At 43.7% G+C, this 25,150-nt stretch overlaps 1 protein-coding gene across 3 annotated transcripts in view; it reads left to right on the top strand.

Moving 5' to 3' along the window:
• Positions 1-25,150, top strand: part of CADPS (calcium dependent secretion activator) — a 384,452-nt gene that overhangs the window by 83,886 nt on the left and 275,416 nt on the right. For all 3 annotated transcript variants that reach the window (XM_088662501.1, XM_035106762.3, XM_035106769.3), the window contains exons 2-3: positions 1,078-1,191; positions 13,445-13,777. In XM_088662501.1, coding sequence (XP_088518627.1) covers positions 1,078-1,191; positions 13,445-13,777 — 447 coding nt within the window. The remainder of the gene's footprint in view (positions 1-1,077; positions 1,192-13,444; positions 13,778-25,150) is intronic.

Genomic DNA, 25,150 nt, shown 5'->3' on the forward strand with positions numbered 1-25,150 from the left:
GCTAAAATTGTATAGTCTTTCAGAAAACAAACAACGCTACAGATTGTAAAATCCCAAGCTTTATTTCTCATAGTGAAGATGAGCAAAAAGTCTCCAGAAATGTCAGCCAACATCATTCATTTTCAAAACAGTTTAACCAAACTCCTATTAAAATGGACCCACTCTTTGTTGTCATTGGGAAATGTTGGGTCCCCACCCCCCTAAAAAAATTTTTGTTCTGGAACATAAAACTGTGCAGGGATGTTTTAAATAAAATGATACAAATTAAAATGTTGTTTGCATGACAATTTAGTACAAAGCCCAGAACATTTTCAGGCATGACAGCAAATATATTGCATTGTGTTTTGTAGTTTTACTCTCATAATTTTTAAGCTCCGCCGTGGTTCCTTGTTCATTTCCTCACTCCCTGACTCCCCACACAACACCTCCCCATCATCTCACTGTCACCTTGCCATCACCTTAAGACAAATATAAGGGCATAAATAGAGGCCTGTGGGATCAAGATAAGTGTGGATCAGGTGGCTTTGACTCAATCAACTTTCTTCCCTGTCCATATCCCTCTCTCATGATATTAGTACCCATGGCCATCCAATGAAGAGGAAGATGGAAAGATTCATACAAGAGAAAGTTCTTTTTCACACAGCTCATAGTTCAGCTACATAATTCTCTCCCGCAATATGTAGCGATGGCCACCAACTTTGGTGGATTTAAAAGAAGGTTGGTCAACTTCATCAGAGGATAAGACTATAAATGACTAGTAGTCACAATGGCTATGTTATACCTCCATTGTTGGAGAAGGCCGGATTTCCCATGTTCAGTGGTGATAGGACTTCACAGTCATTCGTAGTCTCTTTATTCTTTCCTAATGGTTAGGGGAAGCAGTACAAATTACACAGTACAATATACACAAATGTGGCTTGTTTGCATACTTTTCCATATAACAGAATTCAGTTTGTCTCCTTTTGTAAATAAGAGTAATAATAATAACTGATCGTGTGTTTAAGTTACTCTACCTCTTTGCTGATCTTAATGACATTTCTATAAAAATAACATTTTGCATTTTAATTGGTTTTTCAGATAAGTAAACAGAACCTCCAAACCGTCAAGGATCGCTTCCAAGCCTTCCTCAATGGAGAAACTCAGATTGTAGCAGATGAAGCTTTCATGAATGCCGTCCAGAGCTATTACGAGGTAAGAACACAAGAGTTATTCTCACTAGGCATCTTCACAACAGACATCCCAAAAGATAATAAAAGAGTCTTTCTATATGCAAAAACTGCCGCTAGGATTGTGATTGCAAAATACTGGGAAAGCAACACAATTCCAAGAAAGAAGAATGGTTATTAAAATTAAGTAAGCATCTCGAACTGGCAAAACTAACAGAATTATTATGAAACCAACCAAGTGGAAAAATCAGGAGAGAATGGAATGTCTTTGCAAATTATATGAGGAAAGCATGTTCCCAAAATTATGATTGGCTTTAGCCTAGATTAAAAACTCCACAGGTAAACAAATTGTCTCTCCACAATGTATAAAATGATTACAGACAACCAAGGTATGAGATTATAGGAACTGTATAGTGGTTGAAGGAAGTAAATATTTTTTCTTTCTTTCTTTTTCTTTGATGTATTTTTTTCCTTTACTTTTTCTATTTCTAGTTCTGTATTTTTGTATTTTTCTGCATTTTTGTATTTTGGTTTCATAATTAATTTCTTCTGTATGTGTGTGTGTGTGTGTGTGTGTGTGTGTGTGTGTGTATAATACAAGAGTGGCAATTTCAATTCTCAGATTCTAAAGGGGGAGTCTCCATGTGCACAGAATGGACCAATCCAAGGTTGGGATGGAGGAATCTGTCTGTTTCCATTTCGTTCAGTTTTTTCCAGTCTTAAATTCAGGTTGCCATACTTTTGCATTGGTTTGTTTTTTTCTTTTTCTTTTAGTGGAGTAGCTTCCCCACTACATCACCCTCCAGCTCATAGAGTGCACTATTTCCGCCATGCGATTAACATTGTGAGAAGGGGCAAACAACTCAGTAGGGCTTCTCACCAAATGACCTGCTCTCTCAGGAACTACAAATCCCAGAGTTCTTTCTTCCTACTCTTCTTCCTGGGAAGAGCCGTTAGGGTGTGGCAGTAGGTGAGCAGCAGGACGAAGGAACAGGCATTATCATAATTGGTGCACATATGTCCCAGAGACAGAAGGAGCCTGTGCTGCTGCTGTGATATAGGCCCGGGGACACAGATGTGAAGATAGCTCTCTGGCCTCCAGAGTGCATAGAATAACTTAATCTCCAGCAACAGGAATTATTCATAGTTGCACACACATAAAGAGACAGAAAGATTGAGGGCACTAGGAGAAGGGGATGGCAGATGGTTGGACAGTGTTCTCGAAGCTACCAACATGAACCTAAACATTAGGAAGAACTTCCTGACAGTAAGAGCTGTCTTCGGAATTTGCTACCAAGGAGTGTGGTGGATTCTCCTTCTTTGGAGGTCTTTAAGCAGACGCTTGACAGGCATATGTCAAGAATGCTTTGATGGTGTTTCCTGCTCGGCAGGGGGTTGGACTGGATGGCCCTTGTGGTCTCTTCCAACTCTATGATTCTATGAGTTTGACCAAACTGTGGGAGGAAGTGGAGGACAGGTGTGCCTGGCGTGCTCTAGTCCATGGGGTCGGACACAACTAAACGACTAAACAACAACAAAGAGACAGAATTTGTTGAAACATTTTCCAATAAATGTTAATCCAGTATTAAAACTAAAACAACTTTGTGGTTTTTATCCTGCTTTGAAGCAGACAGTTGGACCCGTCCATCATTCCCAACCTGGTACCCACCAGATGTTTTGGAGCAGAGCCCCCATCACCCATTCTGGATGGGGCTGATGCAAGAAGTAGTCCAAAACCTCTGGTGGCCACTGGGTTGGAGAAGGCAAGCTGTGGGTCCAAACATGTCCCTAAACTATATATTTCCACAAATTGTAGGCCTACTAGGCAACTTTGTCCGGCTCTGTAAATGCTTTCACCATGCTCAAAGCAGTTTCCAGGCTTTATGCCCCAGTTTGTTAGTAAACTGTGCCCTGTTCTTTTGTCGTGTCACCCTGAGATCCCAAACCAGATCAGGGTTCGTTGTGATTGTGGGCCACCAGAAACCAAAGCGAGTCTCAACTAACAACTCCCATTTCTTTCAATGGGAGTTTGTAACAACTAATAGAAGGCGGATTGGGCCTGTTGTCTTCCATGAAATTATTGCAGTTTGTGTAAATAGCATGATTAGAAATTCTGCAGCTCAGGTAGCATAGATCATTACCCCCAGCCATCTCTCCTTTCTGGATGTAGGGAGCAGGTGACCAGTGATGTGAGGCCTCTACCTGAGGTGCTGCTGCCAGTCAGATGGAGCAGGAGTCGAACCTGGTGCAAGGGAACTTTCTATGCAGCTGTTCAGAGGTAGTCAAACTGCAGTTCGTGAATTCTGTTGAGGTCATCTCCAGAAAAGGTCATGGAACCCATACTTAACCCTGCACTTGATTTATTTTTTTCTAACAGTGGAGACTCAAGCTGTTTTGACCAGGGCTTTCAGTGGGCTGACCCAGAGAATGGATTTGGAGGATTGTGGCATATTATAGCGCACAGAAATATTAAGACCTGGCCTAGGGCCTGCGCTTTTTTCAACATGGTGCTGAAGCGGTCTATTGATTTTTTTATGATTAAAAAGAAGAAGCACCAGTTAATAGGGTCCTTCTAAGAGGCCTAGTCTACGGACACTGTTTTGACAATGCTGGCATGGCAGGAAAGGGGTTTATTAAGTGGTCTGCTTAAAAACCCAGCAATTTTCAGATGGTCCATGAAAGAAAGAAAAACGTTTGAGAACCTCTGCAGTAGCGTTGTTGTTGTTGTTCTATTAACTTTGAGAAAGAAGTATTTAGATGGCTTTAAAATGGGATTTGACAAACTCACGAAGGATATGTTTTTAACAACTATCGTTGTTGTTGTTGTTGATGATGATTTATTACTTATACCCCACCCAGGTGGCGCTGTGGGTTACTTATTACTTATACCCAGGACCCAGGTGGCGCTGTGGGTTAAACCACAGAGTCTAGGGCTTGCTGATCAGAAGGTTGGCGGTTTGAATCCCTGCAACGGGGTGAGCTCCCGTTGCTCGGTCCCAGCTCCTGCCCCCCCCCAACAGTTCGAAAGCACATCAAAGTGCAAGTAGATAAATAGGGACCGCTCCGGCGGGAAGGTAAACGGCGTTTCTGTGCGCTGCTCTGGTTGGCCAGAAGCAGGTTTGTCATGCTGGCCACATGACCTAGAAGCTGTCTGTGGACAAACGCCGGCTCCCTCGGCCTATAGAGCGAGATGAGCGCTGCAACCCCAGAGTCGGACACGACTGGACCTGATGGTCAGGGGCCCCTTTACCTTTACCCCACCCATCTGACTGGGTTGCCTCAGCCACTCTGGGTGGCTTCCAACAGAGTATAAAAAACGTAAGAAAACATCAAATATCGAAAACTTCCCAATAGAACGATGCCTATAGGGAATCTTTTTGGTCAGAAGCAGTGTGTCTCTATGTTCTGTTTCTACATTCCGACACTGTAGATCTCTGTACTCTTTCTATGTTCAGAGGTAGCGTAGCTCTGAAAACCAATTGCTGAGAGGCAACAGCCAGGAAGGGTTATTGCCTTCAGGCCATTCTTGTAAGCTTCCAAGAGGCATCTGATTGGTCCCTGTGGGAAACAGGATGCAGGACAAGGTGGGTCTTTGGTCTGATTCAGCAGAAAACACTTCTTACTCACCTAACTCTTTATGACAATCTTTGTGTGTGCGCGCGCGCCTAAAGGCTCAAGTCCTCACACCACTTATTTTGGAATAGCTTTCAGTGGGCTGACCCAGAGAATGAATTTGGAGGATTGTGGCATATTATAGCGCACAGAAATAACAATTCATCTGAGTGAGTTTACGTTGCCTCAGGAGCTTGGGGGTTTTTTTTGGGGGGAGGGGTGTTTTCCAAGCGACAAACTAGTAAGAAGGTAATAAAAAGACTAATGCGGAATGGGGGAGTACTTATCCTACAGTATTCAGTCATTAGATTATTTTGTGTCATTTTTCTCATTCCAGAGGTCATAAATTTCAATTAGGGAGTGCTATTTTCCAATTATATAATATCTTTGTTAAAAGAATCAATATTTTGGCAGTTAATTAGTTTTTTTTCCAAAAAATTTAAGTCTTCTGGCGTACTAATTAATCTCTGCGACCGATCATCACGGCATCTATAACTGTTTACAAGTTGTCAGATAGCTCACTTGACATCTCTATATACTGGCTGAGTTCAGTTCGCATGAATGAATAATAATCAGGGGAGGAAAACACCATATTTCGGGTATACAACATCCATATGCATTAACATTTGCTTTCATATTTTACATGAAAGCTCCCTTTATGTGTCAGGGGGCCAACTTTGCAGATTCATGTTTTCCTAATTAGAAATTCTACATACACAGCAAACTGAATGCTAGAGGCAGTGAATATCTGCTGCTGTCACACCACTTAGGAACATAGGAAGTTGCTTCATGTGGAATTGGACCATTGAACTATCTGGACCAGTATTTGTTTATTTAGAAAAGTTTTAGACTGCTAGCAGTAATAGGAAGGTGCATTAAATGGAGTCATATCATTGGTCCATCTAACTCAGTATTGTCTGCACTGACTGCCAGTGGCTCTCCAAGACTTCAACTTCACCTCCATTGCATGCTAAAGGCCCTTCCTGCATGTGGTGGTGGTTGTTTTCTTCGAGCAGTAACCAGCACAACCAACTGGTACCCATAACATAACAACAACAACAACAACAACAACAACAACAACAACAACAATAATAATAATATATTATTTATACCTCGCCCATCTAGCTGGGTTTCCCCAACCACTCTGGGTGGCTTCCAACAGTAAAATGAAATCAAATAATCTATAAAACATTAAAAGCCTCCCTAAACAGGACTGCCTTCAGATGTCTTCTAAAAATCTGGTAGCTGTTTTTTCTCTTTGACATCTGATGGGTGGTCGTCCCACAGGGCGGGTGCCACTACCGAGAAGGCCCTCTGTCTGGTTCCCTGCAACTTGGCTTCTTGCAATGAGGGAACCACCAGAAGGCCCTTGGTACTGGACCTCAGCGTCTGGGCAGAACGATGGGGGTGGAGACACTCCTTCAGGTATACTGGACCGAGGCAATTTAGGGCTTTGAAGGTCAGCACCAACACTTTGAACTGTGCTCGGAAACGTACTGGGAGCCAATGTAGATCTTTCAAGACCGGTGTTATGTGGCCTCGGCAGCTGCTCCCAGTCACCAGTCTAGCTGCTGCATTCTGGATTAGTTGTAGTTTCTGGGTCACCTTCCAAGGTAGCCCCACGTAGAGTGCATTGCAGTAGTCCAAGCGGGAGATAACTAGAGCATGCACCACTCTGGCAAGACAGTCTGCAGACAGGTAGGGTCTCAGCCTGCGTACCAGATGGAGCTGGTAGACAGCCGCCCTGGACACAGAATTAACCTGCACCTCCATGGACAGCTGAGAGTCCAGAATGACTCCCAGGCTGCGCACCTGGTCCTTCAGGGGCACAGTTACCCCATTCAGGGCCAGGGATTCCACACCTGCCTGCCTCCTGTCCCCCACAAACAGTACTTCTGTCTTGTCAGGATTCAACCTCAATCAACATGGATTCCACATGATTTGATTCTTGCATATTCCTGATGTTAGGATTTCACTGCACTGTTGCTGTGAAATGTGATTAGTGGAAAACACATGGTCTGTCTAAGAGGAAGCGTGATTTCCAGAGCTATGCTCACCGGAGGACATTCAGAGATCCAGGGGGGCTGCAGATAGCCCAGAGCGCTCTCACACCTACTGGGGGTGGTGGTGGGTTTTTGGCATGTGTGCCTCCTTGCTCACGAAGAGCATGCTCTATCAAGCTGCTCCTTCAAATCAGAAGTGCCTGATAGCAAAGTCACTCTCAACCCACTTCCATCTCCTTCTCCAGGAAATATGAAAGGTGCCATCTTGCTCAGAGTGTCAGGAGGGGACTTGAAACATTCTTCTGCTTCATGTTTGCAAGGCTAGAGTGAGAATCCTCACACTTCCTTCCTTCCTTTTGTACTCATGCAGTATGTTATCCTTTTTTTATGGAAGTGTCTCTTCCTCCAATGCACGTGGAGAGCATTATAAGCTTTTAGTGCTTTTCCAAGCTCGAGATACTCAATGCAGGAAACTGCTGTGTCCTCGGGTCATCCTTCAGTCCCTTAATTATTGAACATTTGCAGATACACCCCTCTGCCGGCCTAGCTTCTTCACAGTGTACTGCATCCATTCCATCCTTGAAGCCATTAAGGAAGCAATGCTTTACGCCTCCCAGGCTGCCAGCAGCCTCCCTTGTTCTGTCAAATTGAGAAAAATGCCTTCTTGTTTCTGATGGGGCGCCATTATCGCCTTGACCCGTTTTCCCTTTTCTTTCTTTTCGTCGAAATAATATCATCTCATGGGCACCCTGCTTTGCCCCTCTTCTTCTCCTATGCATCTGCTTATGTTTTAGATTCACTGATCAAAATGGAAGGGCATCTCAGTTGCAAAAAGCTCTGAAAACTGAGTGAGGCAGAGCAGAATCGGGCCATAATGGCTGTGTCCTACCTCTCCTGTGCTTTTGAATGCTGAGAATCACAAGTGGGGAGCACAAGTGTTGCCCACAGGTTCTACTTGTGGGTTTTCTATGGCCATCTGGTTTGCCGTTGTGAGAACAGGATGTTCTTATGTTTTTGTCCATGCTTGTTGTGGAAGCACAAGCTACCTTCAATACCTTTTGAGAGTTCCCCCACTACTGGCAAGTGGCTAGAAGCTCCAGAATTAGCTCTGGCTCCCTTTACAGCAGGAGAGAGCACTGGAGACTTTTGTTTTCTTTTTGAGAGTATCAGCAGAGCAAGCGGGGAATGCTTCAGGCTTGTGAGGGCCACCAGGCGGCGCCAGGAACAAAATGGTAGCTTTGGGGGAGAGCCCAATGCAAAATGGCGGCTCAAAGGGGTGGGTGCGAGCATGCTGAGATGAGCTGCATCTCCAACTACAAACACATCTGAGTTACTACAGATCCTGGATTCTTTCACCAAATTCTAAAACTGGCCCCTGGAGCTGCAGAAGTGGGCCGCTGGAGCTGTGCAAGGCAGCCAACTGATGCCAACTGATGCTCATGTTTCACAAGTGAACACATGTGCTAATAGAAAAACCAACAAAGACTCAAAGATCTCAGAGTAGCTGTCTTATTACAGAAAAATTTCAGAAACAGACTGGAAAGAGAAGTTGCTGAATTGCAACGCATTACCAAGCTTAAAACCATGGAGAGACCTGGTCTTAATAAGGACATTGTGTTCTTATCTCATTATACAAGATAAAGCTTTCTTCAGCCATCTCACCCCTTGCTTTTTCCTGCAAGACCAATTGCAGTCGTTAACAGTCGTCAACAGATTTACCACTCCTATCAGCCAATCACCCATTCCCACCACCCTTCTGAGTAATACCCCTCCCCACCCTCTGACTATACATAAGGGTCTGGTGACTTCTGTTTCAGTGTATCTGAAGAAGTGTGCATGCACACAAAAGCTTGGCAAGGGGTTGGACTGGATGGCCCTTGTGGTCTCTTCCAACTCTATGATTCTATGATTCTATGAAAAGATCATACCTATGACAAACTTAGTTGGTCTCTAAGGTGCTACTGGAAGGAATTTTTTTTATTTTTTGTTTAGAAAAACCAACAGTCCAACCTTGCATTTAACAAGTCGCCTGCTGCTAACCATAGGATTCCAGGCAGGTGAATGAGGGGGCTGGCCGAGGAGGTACGGATCTATCCATGCCTCCTTCACCCATTGGCTTGGTTCCCATTCATCATCAGTCTGTTTGATAAGAGGGTTTTTATTCCTATGTTGTAACTAGCCTGCTAAGAGGCTAGAATCAGAGGGATTCCTCTCTATTAGCCTCTTAGCAGGCTAGTGGGGGGGGGGGGGGGAGAACCCAACGCCCTTCAGACTACTAATCCTTTTGGACTTTTTTGAAGACTGGCCGGTGGTCCTTCCTGGTGAGCTTTCAGAAGTTCCAGCCCTTCCACTTCATCTCCAACCCCCCTGGGGTGTCCTGCCTTCAGAGAAAGGATATGTGTCATGTTTTATTCCCTGTGTGGACGATTCTATCTTCAAGGTGGACATTTCTCTTTCATCTTTTCATCTTTTTTTCATACCTTTGCCAGAAAGAGGTCACTGTTGACAAGTGGCTCCTAGGGAAAGAAAAAAAATGTCATCTTTCCCTGTTCTTCCCCAGAGCGGCTGTCACAGTGTCAAATGGCTTTCATCCCCTGCGTCTGACCTCTGCTTTGTACTCCATCTGTCTGCATAGAGTGATGAAAAGAGACCCTCAGAATAGTGTGAGGCACAGATTGCTTTTCTTACACTCGACTCTACATAGCAACAAGGTTTGATCTGCGGCCGGTTCTCAAATAGCATCCTGTCACTCACTGGCATCTCCTTCTCCTTTAATTAAAGTGTGCCCACAATGCTCCACAATGTATTGGAAAGTTGTTATGTGAGAAGGTGAGAGGTGGATTTTCTCATCCCGGTTTGTCTGATAATGGCATTAGGTCAATTGCTTAGGTAATATGTTCTCCTTTCAAGACATTTTATTGTTTCTGTCAAGCTACACAAGGCATGAGGACACAGAATAATTTCTTTTATTGAAATGGCCTAGTTCTTGAAAGTGTTTGGGTAACCAGGAGTTCAGAAAAACAGGACCCCAGAAACGGGGGAAATAGTAGATATTAAGGAGTGGGGGTCATGTTCTAGAATCATAGAATTGTATAATGGGAAGGGATCCCAAGGACCATTTAGTCCAACTTCCTACAATACAGGAATCACAACTAATACAGGAATCCCAACCTCTGGTCATCTGTCAAGGATTCTTTAGTTGTGATTCCTAAAAATGTAGCATTAATGTTGGTGGGTTGCATCATAATGCTTTCTAAAAGGTGAAAGAAAATCACAGTAAAATCATAGAATCATAGAGTTGGAAGAGACCACAAGGGCCATCCAGTCCAACCCCCTGCCAAGCAGGAAACACCATCAAAGCATTCTTGACATATGCCTGTCAAGCCTCTGCTTAAAGACCTCCAAAGAAGGAGACTCCACCACACTCCTTGGCAGCCAATTCCCCCGCCCAAACAGCTCTTACTGTCAGGAAGTTCTTCCAAATGTTTAGGTGGAATCTTCTATCTTGTAGTTTGAATCCATTGCTCCATGTCTGCTTCTCTGGAGCAGCAGAAAACAACCTTTCTCCCTCCTCTATATGACAACCTTTAATATATTTGAACACGGCTATCATATCACCCCTTAACCTTCTCTTCTCCAGGCAAAACATACCCAGCTCCCTAAGCTGTTCCTCATAAGGCATCGTTTCCAGGCCTTTGACCATTTTAGTTGCCCACTTCTGGACACGTACCAGCTTGTCAGTAGTAGCCTTCTTGAACTGTGGTGCCCAGAACTGGACACAGTACTCCAGGTGAGGTCTGACCAGAGCAGAATACAGTGGTACTATTACTTCCCTTGATCTAGATGCTATACTCCTATTGATGCAGCCCAGAATTGCATTGGCTTTTTTAGCTGCTGCATCACACTGTTGACTCATGTCAAGTTTGTGGCCTACCAAGACTCCTAGATCCTTTTCACATGTACTGCTCTCAAGCCAGGTGTCACCCATCCTGTATTTGTGCCTTTCAATATATATATATATATATATTTGCCCAAGTGTAGTACTTTACATTTCTCCCTGTTAAAATTCATCTTGTTTGCTTTGGCCCAGTGTGATCCTGTCCTCTGGGGTATTAGCCACCCCTCCCAATTTGGTGTCATCTGCAAACTTGCTCAGGATGCCCTCAAGCCCATCTTCCAAGTCATTGATAAAGATGTTGAATAAGACTGGGCCCAAGACAGAACCCTGTGGCACCCCACTAGTCACTTCTCACCAGGATGAAGAGAAGCCATTGATGAGCACCCTTTGGGTTCGGTCAGTCAGCCAGTTACAAATCCACTGAATGGTAGCATTGTCTAGCCCGCATTTTACCAGCTTCTTTACAAGAATATCATGGGGCACCATGTCAAAGGCCTTGCTGAAATCAAGATAGGCTACATCCACAGTGTTCCCTTCATCTACCAGGCTTGTAATTCTGTCAAAAAATGAGAACAGATTAGTCTGACATGACTTATTTTTCAGAAACCCATGCTGACTTTTAGTGATCACAGCGTTCCTTTCTAGGTGCTCACAACCATTTGCTTAATGATCTGCTCTAGAATCTATCCTGGTATTGATGTCAGGCTGACTGGGCGGTAATTGTTTGGGTCCTCTCTTTTCCCCATTTTGAAAATAAGGACAACATTTGCCCTCCTCCAGTCTGCTCGGACTTTGCCTGTTCTCCAGGAATTCTCAAAGATTACTGCCAGTGGTTCTGAAATCACCTCTACCAGTTCTTTTAATACTCTTGGATGTAGTTCATCTGGCCCTGGAGACCTGAATACATCTAAACAAGCCAAGTATTCTTGTACTACCTCCTTACTTATTCTGGGCTGTGTTTCCCCTGCTGAATCATCTGCTCCATATTCTTCAGGTTGGGCATTGTTTTCTTTTTTGGAGAAGAAACCAATGTGGTTTCCATAAGAACCCACATTGATATAAAACCAGAAGTGTTTTTCTGGGTGGGCAGAACCACTACCCTAGCATGTGAGCTCCCATTGTTTCCTGAGAGGGGAAGGGACATGGCGGCAGGGAGTTTGGTGTGGTGCAAACACATCATCGGAGCCAAACTGTCACTTCTGCCAGAGCATTTGCACCATGCTTTCCTCCTAAGCACCTTGCCCCTGCCCCACTCCCTCCTGGTAAGGGACATCAACCCACCTGCCGGGAAGTAGCATAGTGACTTGGGAGCCACTTCCGTATAAAACTAGTTTATGTTTAGATCAGAAACGACTTGTTTCCAGCATGTTTGTTGCCCAGTGTAAGACCTTTTGATTCCCTGTATAAGAAATGTGGAGTAAAAATAATCTGAAAATAAATGAATAAAGCTCCTGAAACTTCAGGTTTTCCATAATGTATCCGCATTCTAGTGTCTTGTCCTTCCTGCCCGATTTTGGAGGCAGATGTCAACACAGGATAAAATTAAGTCAAGGGCACACAAAGCAAGTGCTTTTCCAGTGAGGACACTGAGGGAGGGACAAAGGCTCAATATGATGGTCAGCATCACCTGCTTTGCAGGTTTAAGATCCCAGGTTCAATCTCTGGCATCTCCAGTTAAAAGAGTTCAAGTAGCAGGTGATGATAAAAGAGTCCTGCCCGAGACCCTGGAGAGCTGCTTCACAGTCCTAAACATGTCTACTCAGAAGAAAGTCCTACTACACTTTCCTTCCAGGTAAGTGTGGTTTAGATTTCTGCTTGACAATACAGTGGTACCTCGGGTTACAAACGCTTCAGGTTACAAACTCCGCTAACCCAGAAATAGTACCTCAGGTTAAGAACTTTGCTTCAGGATGAGAACAGAAATTGTTCTCCGGTGGTGCAGCGGCAGCAGGAGGCTCCATTAACTAAAGTGGTGCTTCAGGTTAAGAACAGTTTCAGGTTAAGAACGGACCTCCGGAACGAATTAAGTTCTTAACCAGAGGTACCACTGTACTGCGTAGCCCAATGGCCTGACCTATTTTGCTGAATGAACATGGGTACATGGGCCAGTCTCCCAGCACAGGCACATACAGCAAAATGGATGGATGGATGTGCAGTTTATAAGTGACAAGATATGTGATTTACACACTTTCCCCTACACTGAAAGACTTTCGTTGTCAGGCATTTGTCATGTTTGAATTGCCCCGAGAGAAAAAGAGAATAGCAGAGCCTGAATCTGATTATGTAGTGACTTTTATCAAAATCTGTGTTCAGCTTAAAATGTCATTCCATTTCCTGATGGTTGCTTACATGGCTGCCAAAGCTCTTGTTGGGAAGAAAAATATGTCCTTTTTTCCTTGTTTCTTTTTTTTTTAAAAAAGAAAAGGTTTGCAAAGTGTAAATGCTGTGTCTACCGAGTGCTATTTTTCTAGGAAAAAGGGGTGCCGGAACTCACAGTGAACACCTCCCTTGTTCTCCTTTGTTCTTTTATAATGGCAATGGTGCCCACCTGAAAAAAAAGTCATAGCTTACTATTCCAGTTCAGCGGGTCTAGCTGTAAACACAGGGTGGGACGTTATATTCATTGACTACTGTCTAGTGCATACTGCCACTACTAGACAGTATTTCCTAATGTGATTTGCTTCCAATCATTTCACAGCCAGCATGCTCTGAAACAGCCAGGAGGGGAATCGAGATTTCATTTTATTCCATTGTTTTACTTGCAGGTGTTTCTGAAAAGTGACCGTGTTGCCAGAATGGTTCAGAGTGGTGGCTTCTCGGCTAACGACTCTCGGGAAGTCTTCAAGAAACATATCGAAAAGAGGGTCCGAAGTCTCCCCGAGATCGATGGCCTCAGCAAGGAGACTGTTCTGAGTTCCTGGATGGCAAAATTCGATGCGATCTATCGCGGTGAAGAGGATCCTCGCAAAGCACAAGCCAGGATGACCGCGAGTGCTGCTTCGGAGCTGATTCTCAGCAAGGAACAACTGTATGAGATGTTCCAGAACATCTTGGGTATCAAGAAATTTGAGCACCAGCTTCTGTACAATGCATGTCAGGTAAGACTCCCTGTTTTCCTGGAGAATACCAGCTGTTTGTATATGAGCGTACCCATGTGGATTTCTACTCCTACCATGGCATTGGCCCGCACATTGGTTTAATGTTCAGGCGAATGACAAGGAAGTTTCAACGGTGATGATTCATGGGTGCTTCCCACAGGCTTTATTTTGCATGTATTCTTGTGGGAGGATATTGAGTGTGACAACTTACATGCCGTCTCATCAGCATTGCTACTAAACTCTGACTCCGCAGCTGGCTTGTACGCTATCTGTTCACTCTTGTCTAGCTGCCGAAGAGATGGGATGTGCTCCGCCGTGCTGTACGCCAAGAGGATGGTGCTGTTAGAGGAAGGGCTTTCAGGAATAGCTGTTTGCAGAACTAATTTTGTATAACATCAGCAGTGCGCACAGAGGTGACAGCCTCTGGCCAGAGGGCTTTGACAGCCTCTGTTGAGCAGCAAGCCAGGCACAGGGCCAGGCACCGGGGTCTGACAATGAGCAGTGGTGATCAGGCATAGGACAGTCAGATGGGAAAGGAGGAGCCAGGGAGGTGAAGCTAGGGTGGAATTTGATCATCAGTCACCCAGCATGCAGCTCTTCACGGCGGACTTAGAAAAGGAGAGTGAAGCGGCTTTGTGATGAACCGAGAGGAGAACGCTGCTCTTGCCATGGGGAGCCCACGTTGCAAAGAACACAGAAATGTCAATATAAGAAGGAAGCAAAAGGACGACTGATCTTCCTCCTACCTCCCTGCATGTTGACAGTTTTGTTGACAATGAATTGTTGCATTGAGAGTCTCCTTCTGCACCCCTGCCCCTATTTCAGTGAAATTTGCATTAAGCCTTTTTCTTAGTAACATTTCTTGTTGGAATCCATAGCTGCCAAGTTTTCCCTTTTCTCGCGAGGAAGCCTATTCAGCATAAGGGAATTTCCCTTAAAAAAAGGGAGAACTTGGCAGCTATGATTGGAATCTCTTGTTCTGCAAATACCCACTTTCCGGCTGATCTCTACGGGTGTGTTTTTGTGGTAGCATTTTTCCAGTGGGCTGTTGATGGAGCTATTGAGGTGGGTGCAGGCATCTTCCACTGGCATTTGGTGCCAAAACTCAACTGTGAATATTCCAGGACTAAATGGTGATGGAAGGGGCAGTGTGTGGGCAAATATTATCTCTTTTTTTTAGTGAAGTGCAGAACCCTTCATCTGCCCTTCTTCTCTATAGCTTCTTAATCTCTGGAAGGGAGTAGCCACAGTATTTTTCCACATGGAAAGTATTTAAATTAAATAGAACTGAGGAGGCTTGCATAAGTGAAAGAATCAGATGAGAACCGGCAAGTTGTGGGTAGTTAGAGTGTTGGACCAGGACCTGGGTTCAAATCTCCCCTCAGCTATGACGCTCGCTGGGCCAGTCACTATCTCTGGGCCCAACTTGCCTCCCAGGTTGTTGTGAAAACAAAATGGGGAGCAGCCATCTTGAGCTTGTATAATGTAACAAAACAAAGCTGAGGCTACCCTTGAGAGTAGAGGCAGGTGTAAAAGGTACATTTGAACAAAATTTATGTCACATAGACTAGGAGTCCCCATATTGCTTGCAGTGGTCTGCAGTATGTTTGAAGAAGAAAGAAAGAAAGAAAGAAAGAAAGAAAGAAAGAAAGAAAGAAAGAAAGTTTAGAAATCATATAGCATCTAACATGGTGCATTAAAACTGCTGCAACAGGTGGAAAAACATTAAGTGATTTGGCAAAATCTTCAGCAGTTTTCAAGTGGGACAAAATAAGTTTGGGAACCACTGACAGGCCACATTTCTATAGCAACCTTCCTCAACCTGCTGCCTTTTAGAGGTTATTGGACTGCAAATCCTTTGAACATTGACCACGTTGGCTGGGAATGATAGGAGTTGGTCTAAAACATATGGAGGGCACCAGGTTGAGAATGTCTATTTTATGGATTTTTCAGGTAGGGGGGGGGGCAGGAAGAGTGATGAGAACCTGATAGGTCAGCCATTGAATCTCCAAGTTCCCTTCCATCAAGTTCATGCAATGTCATGATTTATATACTAAGGCAGGCATCCCCAAACTTCAGCCCTCCATATGTTTTGGACTACAATTCCCATCTTCCCCGACCACTGGTCCTGTTAGCTAGGGATCATGGGAGTTGTAGGCCAAAACATCTGGAGGGCCGCAGTTTGGGGATGCCTGTACTAAGGCATTACTCTTCAGCCTGAGTCCCCAGATGTTGTTGAACTACGGCTCTAACATCCCTGACCATTGGCTGAGCTGTCTGGGGATAATGTGTTCTGTAGTCCCACAGCACCTCATGAGACAAGGCTGAAGGATTAAAGGAGAACGATATGATTCTGCTATATCACTTTTTAGTCTAATATTCATTGGCTGTTCCTTTTTATATGAGTGTGCTTACAGATCTCCCTTCTTTTTGTCCTCCAAATTCACAGCAGTGCATCTCTTTTTTTAGAGCAAATTCAGTCATTTGGTACTTTCCTTTTCAGATTTACATATTCATTCCCGGGAGATGAGGATTATATTTATTTCATGAATAGATTAATTTCCTCACTTTTTTTCATCTCTCTCCTCCTCAAAGTCAAAAGAGAGAGAAATATTCCACAGTTCAAAAGAACACAGTGGGCATTGCTGTTCTGATTAATAACCCTGCTGCCCAGCCAAGGAGAGAATAAAGGAGAGAATTAGGGAAATGAAGAGGCAGAAGGATAACTTCAAAGGGATTGCTAATTCTGGGTTTACTCCATCACAGCTGCAGGCTCCTGCCTGTGAGCTGGGCTTGCACACCATTCTGTCTCCTGCCCTACATCTCTTTTTTTTAAAAAAAAAAATCGCCCACACCTCAGGCTGTGCTGGCTGCTTGCATTATCATGTGACAACTGGAGACAGATCACATAGTAAGAGCAAAAATGTAAAATATTGGTGTCAGGAGCAAAAGGATCCTGAGTCTCTGTGGATAAGGATAGAGGAGCAATGCGATAACTAGGTTACAGCAGAATGGGGAGGTCTACATGTCCTTGAAGATCCCATTAATACTAGCCACCATAGTCTCTCTCCTGCTCAGTGCCAGTCAGTCACAACTACTGTGTCGCTTCCAGGTGGGCATACCATTTAAGAACCATGGAACTGTAGAAGGGAAGGGGGGCAAGGGTCATCTAGTCCCACCCCCTGCAATGTAGGAATCTCAACTAAGGCATCCATGACAGATGGCCATACAACCTCTACTCCAAGTCTTGGTGCTGACCTTTAAAGCCCTAAACGGCCTCGGTCCAGTATACCTGAAGGAGTGTCTCCACCCCCATCATTGTGCCCAGACAATGAGGTCCACCGCCGAGGGCCTTCTGGCGGTTCCCTCATTGTGAGAAGCCAAGTTGCAGGGAACCAGGCAGAGGGGGCCTTCTCGGTAGTGGCACCCACCCTGTGGAACGCCCTTTCACCAGATGTCAAAGAGAACAACAACTACCAGACTTTTAGGAGACATCTGAAGGCAGCCCTGTTTAGGGAAGCTTTTAATGTTTAATAGATTATTGTATTTTAATGTTCTGTTGGAAGCCAACAAATTGCTGTTGTTGTTGTTGTTGTTGTTGTTGTTGTTGTTACTACAGTTATCAGAATGTGGTGGAGGTTTTTAAACAGAGATTTGATGGCCATCTGTCAGGGATTCTTTAGTTTGTAGGGGGTTAGACTAGATGTCCCTTTGGTACCCTTCCAACTCTAGAATTCTATGATTCTGTGACCAGATTCTGTGATATAGTTCAGTGGTACAGGATATGCATGCAGAAAGCATCAGGTCCAAGCCTTAGCATCTCCGGTTAGTAGGTGATGTAAAAGACCTCTGCCTGAGATTCTGGTAGGTCACTGCTGGACGTATGAGATAATCCAGGAATAGAAATTTAATATCAGACAGCTTTTGAAGTACCACTATGTTAAAAGTGTGTGTGTGTGTGTGTGTGTGTGTGTGTTTTCAAAAAAATATTGAGTTTTTCAGGTTTTAGAAATTTACAGTCAGTTATCCAACAACCAACATAAAAAGAGAATTCCAAAGAATCTCCTGAACTTCCCTCCTCCCCTTTGTGGGTCCTTATATTAAGCTTTTCCTCCTGCATCTTTTTTATTACAGTAATCCAAATCTTTTAAATCTCTATTATACCCAAAATTCAACATTGAACTATAAGTGTTATTCCAATCCTACTAATGATTTTAATTGTTTGCAATGGTTTTTAAGGTAAATTATGTATTTTTCCCATTCCTTATTAAAATTCCTGGTTCCTGATTCTTCCGGTCATTTTTGCCAATTTGGCATAGTCCATCAACTTAATCTGCCAGTCTTCTCTGGGAGGGACTCTGCCTTCTTTCCATCTCTGGGCCATTAACATCCAAGCAGCAGTGGTCACATACATAAATAGTCTTTTCTGATCCGTTGGAATTTCAGCACCTAGAATTCCTAAAAGAAAAGCTTTGGAGGGGTTTTAAGAAAAGGTTATTTAAACTTTTTTTTCAGTTCATTGCATATCATTTCCCAAAATTCTTTTACTACCATACATGTCCACCACATATGATAAAAGGTGCCTTATTTTTCCTAACGTTTCCAGCATGTATTTGACCCTGTTTTGTACATTTCAGCTAATTTGCTAGTAGTTAAATACCAACAATACAACCTTTTCATATGATTTTCTTTCAATGAATAACATGTTGTGAACTTCAAATCCCAGTTCCATAGCTTCTCCCATGCTGTAAGTTGTATATTATATCCAAAATCCCTTGCCAAGTGTATCATAACTGGTGGGTGGGTGTATATGCACACACACAGTCGTACCTTGGAAGTCAAACGGAATCCATTCCAGAAGTCCGTTCGACTTCCAAAACATTCGGAAACCAAAGTGCCGCTTCTGATTGGCTACAGGAAGCTCCTGCAGTCAATCGGATGCCGCGGAAGCCACGTCGGGCGTTCGGCTTCCAAAAATAATTCGTAAACCTGAACATTTGCTTCTGGGTTTGCAGCGTTCAGGAGACAAAAGTTTCAAGAACTAAGCTGTTCGGAAACCAAGGTACAACTGTATATATTGAATGTAGTATTATGAAACATGAACTATGCTTCATGGAATGGGGGGGGGGGTGATGTTTTGAAGTATGTATCAATTCTTATTCATGCTCAGACATTAAGCCTGAACACAAGCCAGGGGGTGGGGTGCAAGGTATACTGCAGCCACAATGTACCCACACAAACTGGTCCAGCCATCTCCATTCTCAGCCTTCCTGCATTGAGCAGAAGGGTCTGAAGGTGGCTTCTAAGTGCATTCAGCTGAACACAGGAGCCTCATTTAATAATAATAATAATAATAATAATAATAATAATAATAATAATAATAATAATATATTATTTATACCCCGCCCATCTGGCTATATGGCTTCATATAGCGGTTTGTTGTCATGAATAAGCCAACCCCCAGGGAAAGTTTGCAGCCAGATCCCAGGGAAGGTTTGCGACCAGCTGCAGAAAGCAGCCAGGAACAGAGAGGGTTAACTGCCAGGCAGGATGAGCACCAGCAAGTGCCAACTCCCCCGCTTCTTGGAATGCTGGGGCGATAAGGGAATGCTGCAACCCAGCCAAAGCTCTCGGGAGTTTCAAACAGGGGCATACGGAGAAGGAAGTAGTGTGTCAGAAAGGGAAGAGAGGGGAGCTGATCCAATCCCTTCTCAGAGTCGGCTTAGGGGAGGGCTGTTGGACTGGAAACAAAGTAAGTGTTGCAAGGCATTAAAGTTCTCTATGTGATTACTGTGTGATCAAGCCGGAGACTGGACTCCTGACATTTGTTGACAGAAAACAAACTATAGTGAGTCTGCTGGGCTAGGTTCGCACATAGTTAGGTCAGGCAAACTATGATTTAGCATCATGTGTGAAACACTGAAAGCAGCCAGGTCTGCTTGGTGAAGCACTGCTAGGAAGTATTCCAAGCAATCATATTTGAAGCCAGCAACACGGCAGTGCTGGTTGTTGCGAATGCAGCCTCCAGTGGGAATGCGCGCAACTTGGATTAACTATTGTGGGAAATCTTGGCTAAGCTAAAGGGGCTGGAGAGGAGCAAAACTGTTGTGATCTCCTTCCCATGAGCCCGCATGTTTGCTGTAAGACATCGTTTGGCTTAGCATGGCATGCAAACACGACCATTATCAAGTTGATATGTATGTAGAAGTACAATTCCAAAGAGGTGGAGAGAAAACCCCAGATCAGGGGTAGGTGGGCGATATAAAGGTAAAGGGACCCCTGACCATTAGGTCCAGTCGTGACCGACTCTGGGGTTGCGGCGCTCATCTCGCAATATTGGCCGAGGGAGCCGGCGTATAGCTTCCAGGTCATGTGGCCAGCATGACAAAGCCACTTCTGGCAAACCAGAGCAGCACACGGAAACGCCGTTTACCTTCCCACTGTAGCGGTTCCTATTTATCTACTTGCATTTTGACGTGCTTTCGAACTGCTAGGTTGGCAGGAGCTGGGACCGAGCAACGGGAGCTCACCCCGTCACAGGTATTCGAACCGCTGACCTTCTGATCAGCAAGCCCTAGGCTCAGTGGTTTAGCCCACAGCGCCACCTGGGTCCCTATAGGTGGGGGATATAGATTACATCAAAAACTGTATGACAGTTGGTCTCTAAGATGGAGTCTTATCATTACACCAGCATTGGTATAATGGCATTGATGCCATTCCTCTGTTCAGCTCTCTTTCAAATCTTTGCTTCCTGCCTTCTGTAAAGGCCACACTTTAAAATCCCTTTTATGAAACAACATTTGCTCCATGGGTCTCTTATTGTCAGAAGGGACTGGGGGAAGCTCATTAGGTAACCTGCCTGCCAAGGCTCTCCCTGTGGGCTGAGCTCACCCATGCGCCGAGTGTAAAATCTCCGCATCTGGTTTTAATGCTTGGGTGATGCAGTGCCTGGCTTTATTTATGTTCCTTTATTGCTCATTAAACCAGCAAACCTACAATTAATTAGGGATTTGTTAGAAGCACGTATTTCAGTGAGAACGCAAACACTTAACACAAGGATTACTTTGCTATTTTTAATATGTGTATGATAAGGATGATAATTAACAGAGATTCTCTAGAGGGAGAGCATCTTATATAAGCCATCTCTTTGGAAGAAAATAAAACAGAGCTCCAAGCTTTAGCCCTATCGGGAAGGGTTTAGCTATTTCACGAGGGTTTTTTTGTGTTTGTGAATCAGTATATGTGGAGATTAAAATGATAATACCCAAGAAAAGCTGGACACTGTGATTACAATCTGCTGTGACCAATGCTTGGCCTAGACCTTTCCCTCCCCCACCCCCCTCATTAGATCTCTCAGTAGGTTTATTTTCATCTCCTTCAGTTCATTTCCTGCACTGCTTCCTGAAGCTGCTGATGAAAATATTTTTAACAAATAAAATAAAGATAGAATCTAAGGACCCAGAGGTAGAGTTCAGAGCTGTTTTCCAGGCAGGCTCTGGGTAGGATTTATATGTGATAAGTACAGAGTCATGAAATGGCTATGCAACTGAACAGAAATAATAATAGTAACAGTAACAGTAATACTACTACGCTGCTGCTGCTACTACTACTACTACTAATAATAATAATAATAATACTGTGTTTCTCCTAAAATAAGCCGTCCCCCGAAAATAAGCCATACCCTGAAAATAAGCCATAGTGATAGGCAGTTTAACCTTGTAGGTTAAGCTGTACCATACTAAATATATATATATATATATATATATATATATATATATATATATATATATATAAAGACATACCCTGAAAATAAGCCACCGTGTTTTTTTGAGGAAAAATAAATATAAGACGGTGTCTTATTTTTGGAGAAACACGGTATGTTGCACAGAATGATTATGATCTTCAGATCTGAAAAAGTCTGCATGCACATGAAAGCTCATACCAATAACAAACTTAGTTGGTCTCTAAGGTGCTACTGGAAGGATTTTTTAAAATTTTGTTTCAGTAAAAACTGAAATTACCAGCAGATCAAAATGCAGAAATACAGTAGAGACAACCAACCCTACCCACCAGATATGCAAATGTATATTATTATTATTATTATTATTATTATTATTATTATTATTATTATTACTACTACTACTCTCACATCTGCTGCTCTATCCCCAAATTAAGTTCACACTGAAAAGGGGGGGGGGGTTGCACACACTCCACCTCTCACCAGGGAGCACCCACAATCAGTCCTCCCCTGACCCCAGCCCAGAAATATCCATGAAAACAATGTGCACTATTTAATAGGGAAAGAAATGCATGCAGCTGCCACCCTGAAATGTGCCAAGATTATTTGTGAGAACCTGGTTGATTAAGTAAGGATCAGAAAGGTGTGGGTTAGCTAGTGGCAGCAACTGTTGTATGGACAGCACTCTGGTGGCTCAGGAGGCAATTTGCGGAAGGTGGACTTGTGGGGGGGGGGGAATTGAGGATGACCAAGGCTAGAAAGGAGAATCGGCACAATTAGAATCAAAGGCGTCGGTACAGAAGTGCAATGTGGGGAGAGGAGAATTCTGAGTCACTTTGAAATCAGCCACAGGAAACTTGGTAAAATGATGATTTATTAGGAGACCCCCAAAGAGTATTGGCACTAAGAAGCTGTTGGCTTCCATACCAGGGGTTAAAATGAAAAGCAGACCAATGGCTTATGCTTTTAAATTTGCAACACCAACCAACCAGCAGCAACAACAAAAAGCTGCTTAATATAATCAGTATGAAGATTCTGTGATGAAGATATCTTACACTCAAAAGTAGAGGAAGCAGTGAAGCCTTTTACTAGTGGTTTGATGCAATACATAATATGCTTTCTGCAAGAACGCTCAACTTATTTTGACTTTCGCTCGCACAATTTATCCATGCTGGTGTTAGAAAGCCATATACTTTTCTCTGTTGGAATGGCATAATTTTCTACACAACTCCTGGTATAATGCTGTGATTGCAGCTAATCAGTCAATCACTCATGCTTAGATAAGCATACTTTGGGTTTTCATTTTTCTTCTCCAAAATGATTTTTGCAGTTATATAAGCTTTGGAGTTGAGTATGGCTGAGTGTGAGGTTTTGCACTAAGGTGATGAGCATGTCTTTTAGCATCCATATTGACAAAAAGCTGGGTGAATTACAAAGTTCAGGCTCTGGGATTAGGAAACGAGCATTCACGGTGTTGTTGTTTCGATTGCTCCCAAAAGCGTTCCAGCAAAGCCCTTATGTGCATTTAGCTTTAGCACATCCAGGACTTTGGTGCCAAGTGATTAATTACAAAAGCAGATCTTTCCTCAGATATATCTACAAGAGATTCAAGGAGACAGTTCCTCCCTTCGCCCACCTCTCATATTGCTTTATTTTCCTGTGCCTTGTAGTGAAATGTTGCAGCATCATTATTTACATTAACTTCCACTTAGCAAGTGCCTTTTATCTAGGCACTCTGCATTGCATTTATGGTTGAGGCAGTTTTGTTGTGCTCAAAGCAAGGCATATGATGCAGCAGTGAATTGAATCACCAGAGGTCACAGTTTGATGCAAGGTGAGAGCCAGAAATAGACTCCAGGCTTCTGGTCTCTTCTAATCCTATTCTCTCTTGCATTACCACTCTCACAGTTTATTTCAGGTGAGCTTAAAAATTGTTGCAGGCTTTCCATGGCACCTGAATGATGTCAAAGCAGAAAGCACGGGCGCTCATTTATATTTGATTTTGGAGATGCTCTGAGTCTGCCTAGGCAGGCAGCCAGCATTATGAATGGAAGCAGAGAATGTTATCTGTCAGGTCGATATCCTTAAGAACAGACACAGGTTGCTGCCTTCTTGCAGTTCCAAGCTCATCTAGATGCTCATATTGACACGCATAAAATGGAAAAAGAAATTCGAATCCCAAGTATCTAATTATCTAATTCCAAGTATGTAAGGTGAACCTTGCATGACTTTGTGGATGGAGACTGTCAAAGTCTATCAAGGTGCTGTGCGTTTCCCGATGGTAGACGTGCGCATGCAAATTTGCAGTGTGACCAGAATCGAAAAGCAGTTAAAGAAGATTCTGCAGAGCTGGAAATGATCAGGTGGCTGGAGCAGCTGCCTATGAGGACAGGTCACAATGACTGAGGCTTTTTAGCTTAGAAGAAAGACGAATAAGTGGGAAATAGGATAGAGCAGAGGTGCCTAGTCTGTGACCCTCCAAATATTGCCAGTCGACCATCCATGTGAACAAAGTGTATAGAATTATGCATGATGCAAAGAAAGTGGCTAGTCAGAACTGGGAAATCTTTAGCACTTCCTGAAAATCACAAGTGGGGGGGAGAGTGCTGTTGTGATCACGTCCTGTTTACATGTTTCCATCGTTCTGCCCGGACACTGAGGTCCAGTACCGAGGGCCTTCTGACGGTTCCCTCGTTGCGAGAAGCCAAGTTGCAGGGAACCAGGCAGAGGGCCTTCTTGGTGGTGGCGCCTGTCCTGTGGAACGCCCTCCCATCAGATGTCAAAGAGGAAAACAGCTACCAGATTTTTAGAAGACATCTGAAGGCAGTCCTGTTTAGGGAGGCTTTTAATGTTTAATTGTTTTATTTCATTTTTCTGTTGTAAGCCACCCAGAGTCGTTGGGGAAACCCAGCCAGATGGGCGGGGTATAAATAAATTATTATTATTATTATTATTATTATTATTATTATTATTATTATTATTATTATTGGCATCTGCTTGGCCACTGTGAGAATAGAAGGCTGGACTGGATGGGACCTGGGGCTGATCCAGCAGGGCTCTTGTGTTCTTATGGTTCTCTCTCATAATATTACAACCCAGTGTCATCTGATGATGATGATGATGATGATGATGATGAATGTTGGGAGATTCAGGGCAGACATATCGCATAGTTAAACTATGGAATTTGGTCCCACAAGAGATAGTGATGGATGCTTTCCAAGATGATTAGACAAATCCATACAGGAGAGTGGCTATGTCCTACCTCCAGAGTTGGAGGCAGTATGTCTCTGAATACTAGTTGCTGGGAATTACATGTGGGCAGAGTGCTGTTACGCTCGGGTCCTGCCTTTGTGCTTCCAAAAGGCATCTGCCTCGCCACTGAAAGAATAGGACTACTGGAGAACTGACCTGATCCACTGACCTGATCCAGCAGTTCCCTTCTTACTTTCTTACTGAATGTAAGAATATATAAAAGGATGTCATATAGAGGAGGGAGAAAGGTTGTTTTCTGCTGCTCCAGAGAAGCGGACACGGAGCAATGGATTCAAACTACAAGAAAGAAGATTCCACCTAAACATTAGGAAGAACTTCCTGACAATAAGAGCTGTTCGACAGTGGAATTTGCTGCCAAGGAG

This window comes from Zootoca vivipara, chromosome 2 (assembly GCF_965207765.1).
Source record: "Zootoca vivipara chromosome 2, rZooViv2.hap1.1, whole genome shotgun sequence".
Lineage (NCBI taxonomy): Eukaryota > Metazoa > Chordata > Lepidosauria > Squamata > Lacertidae > Zootoca > Zootoca vivipara.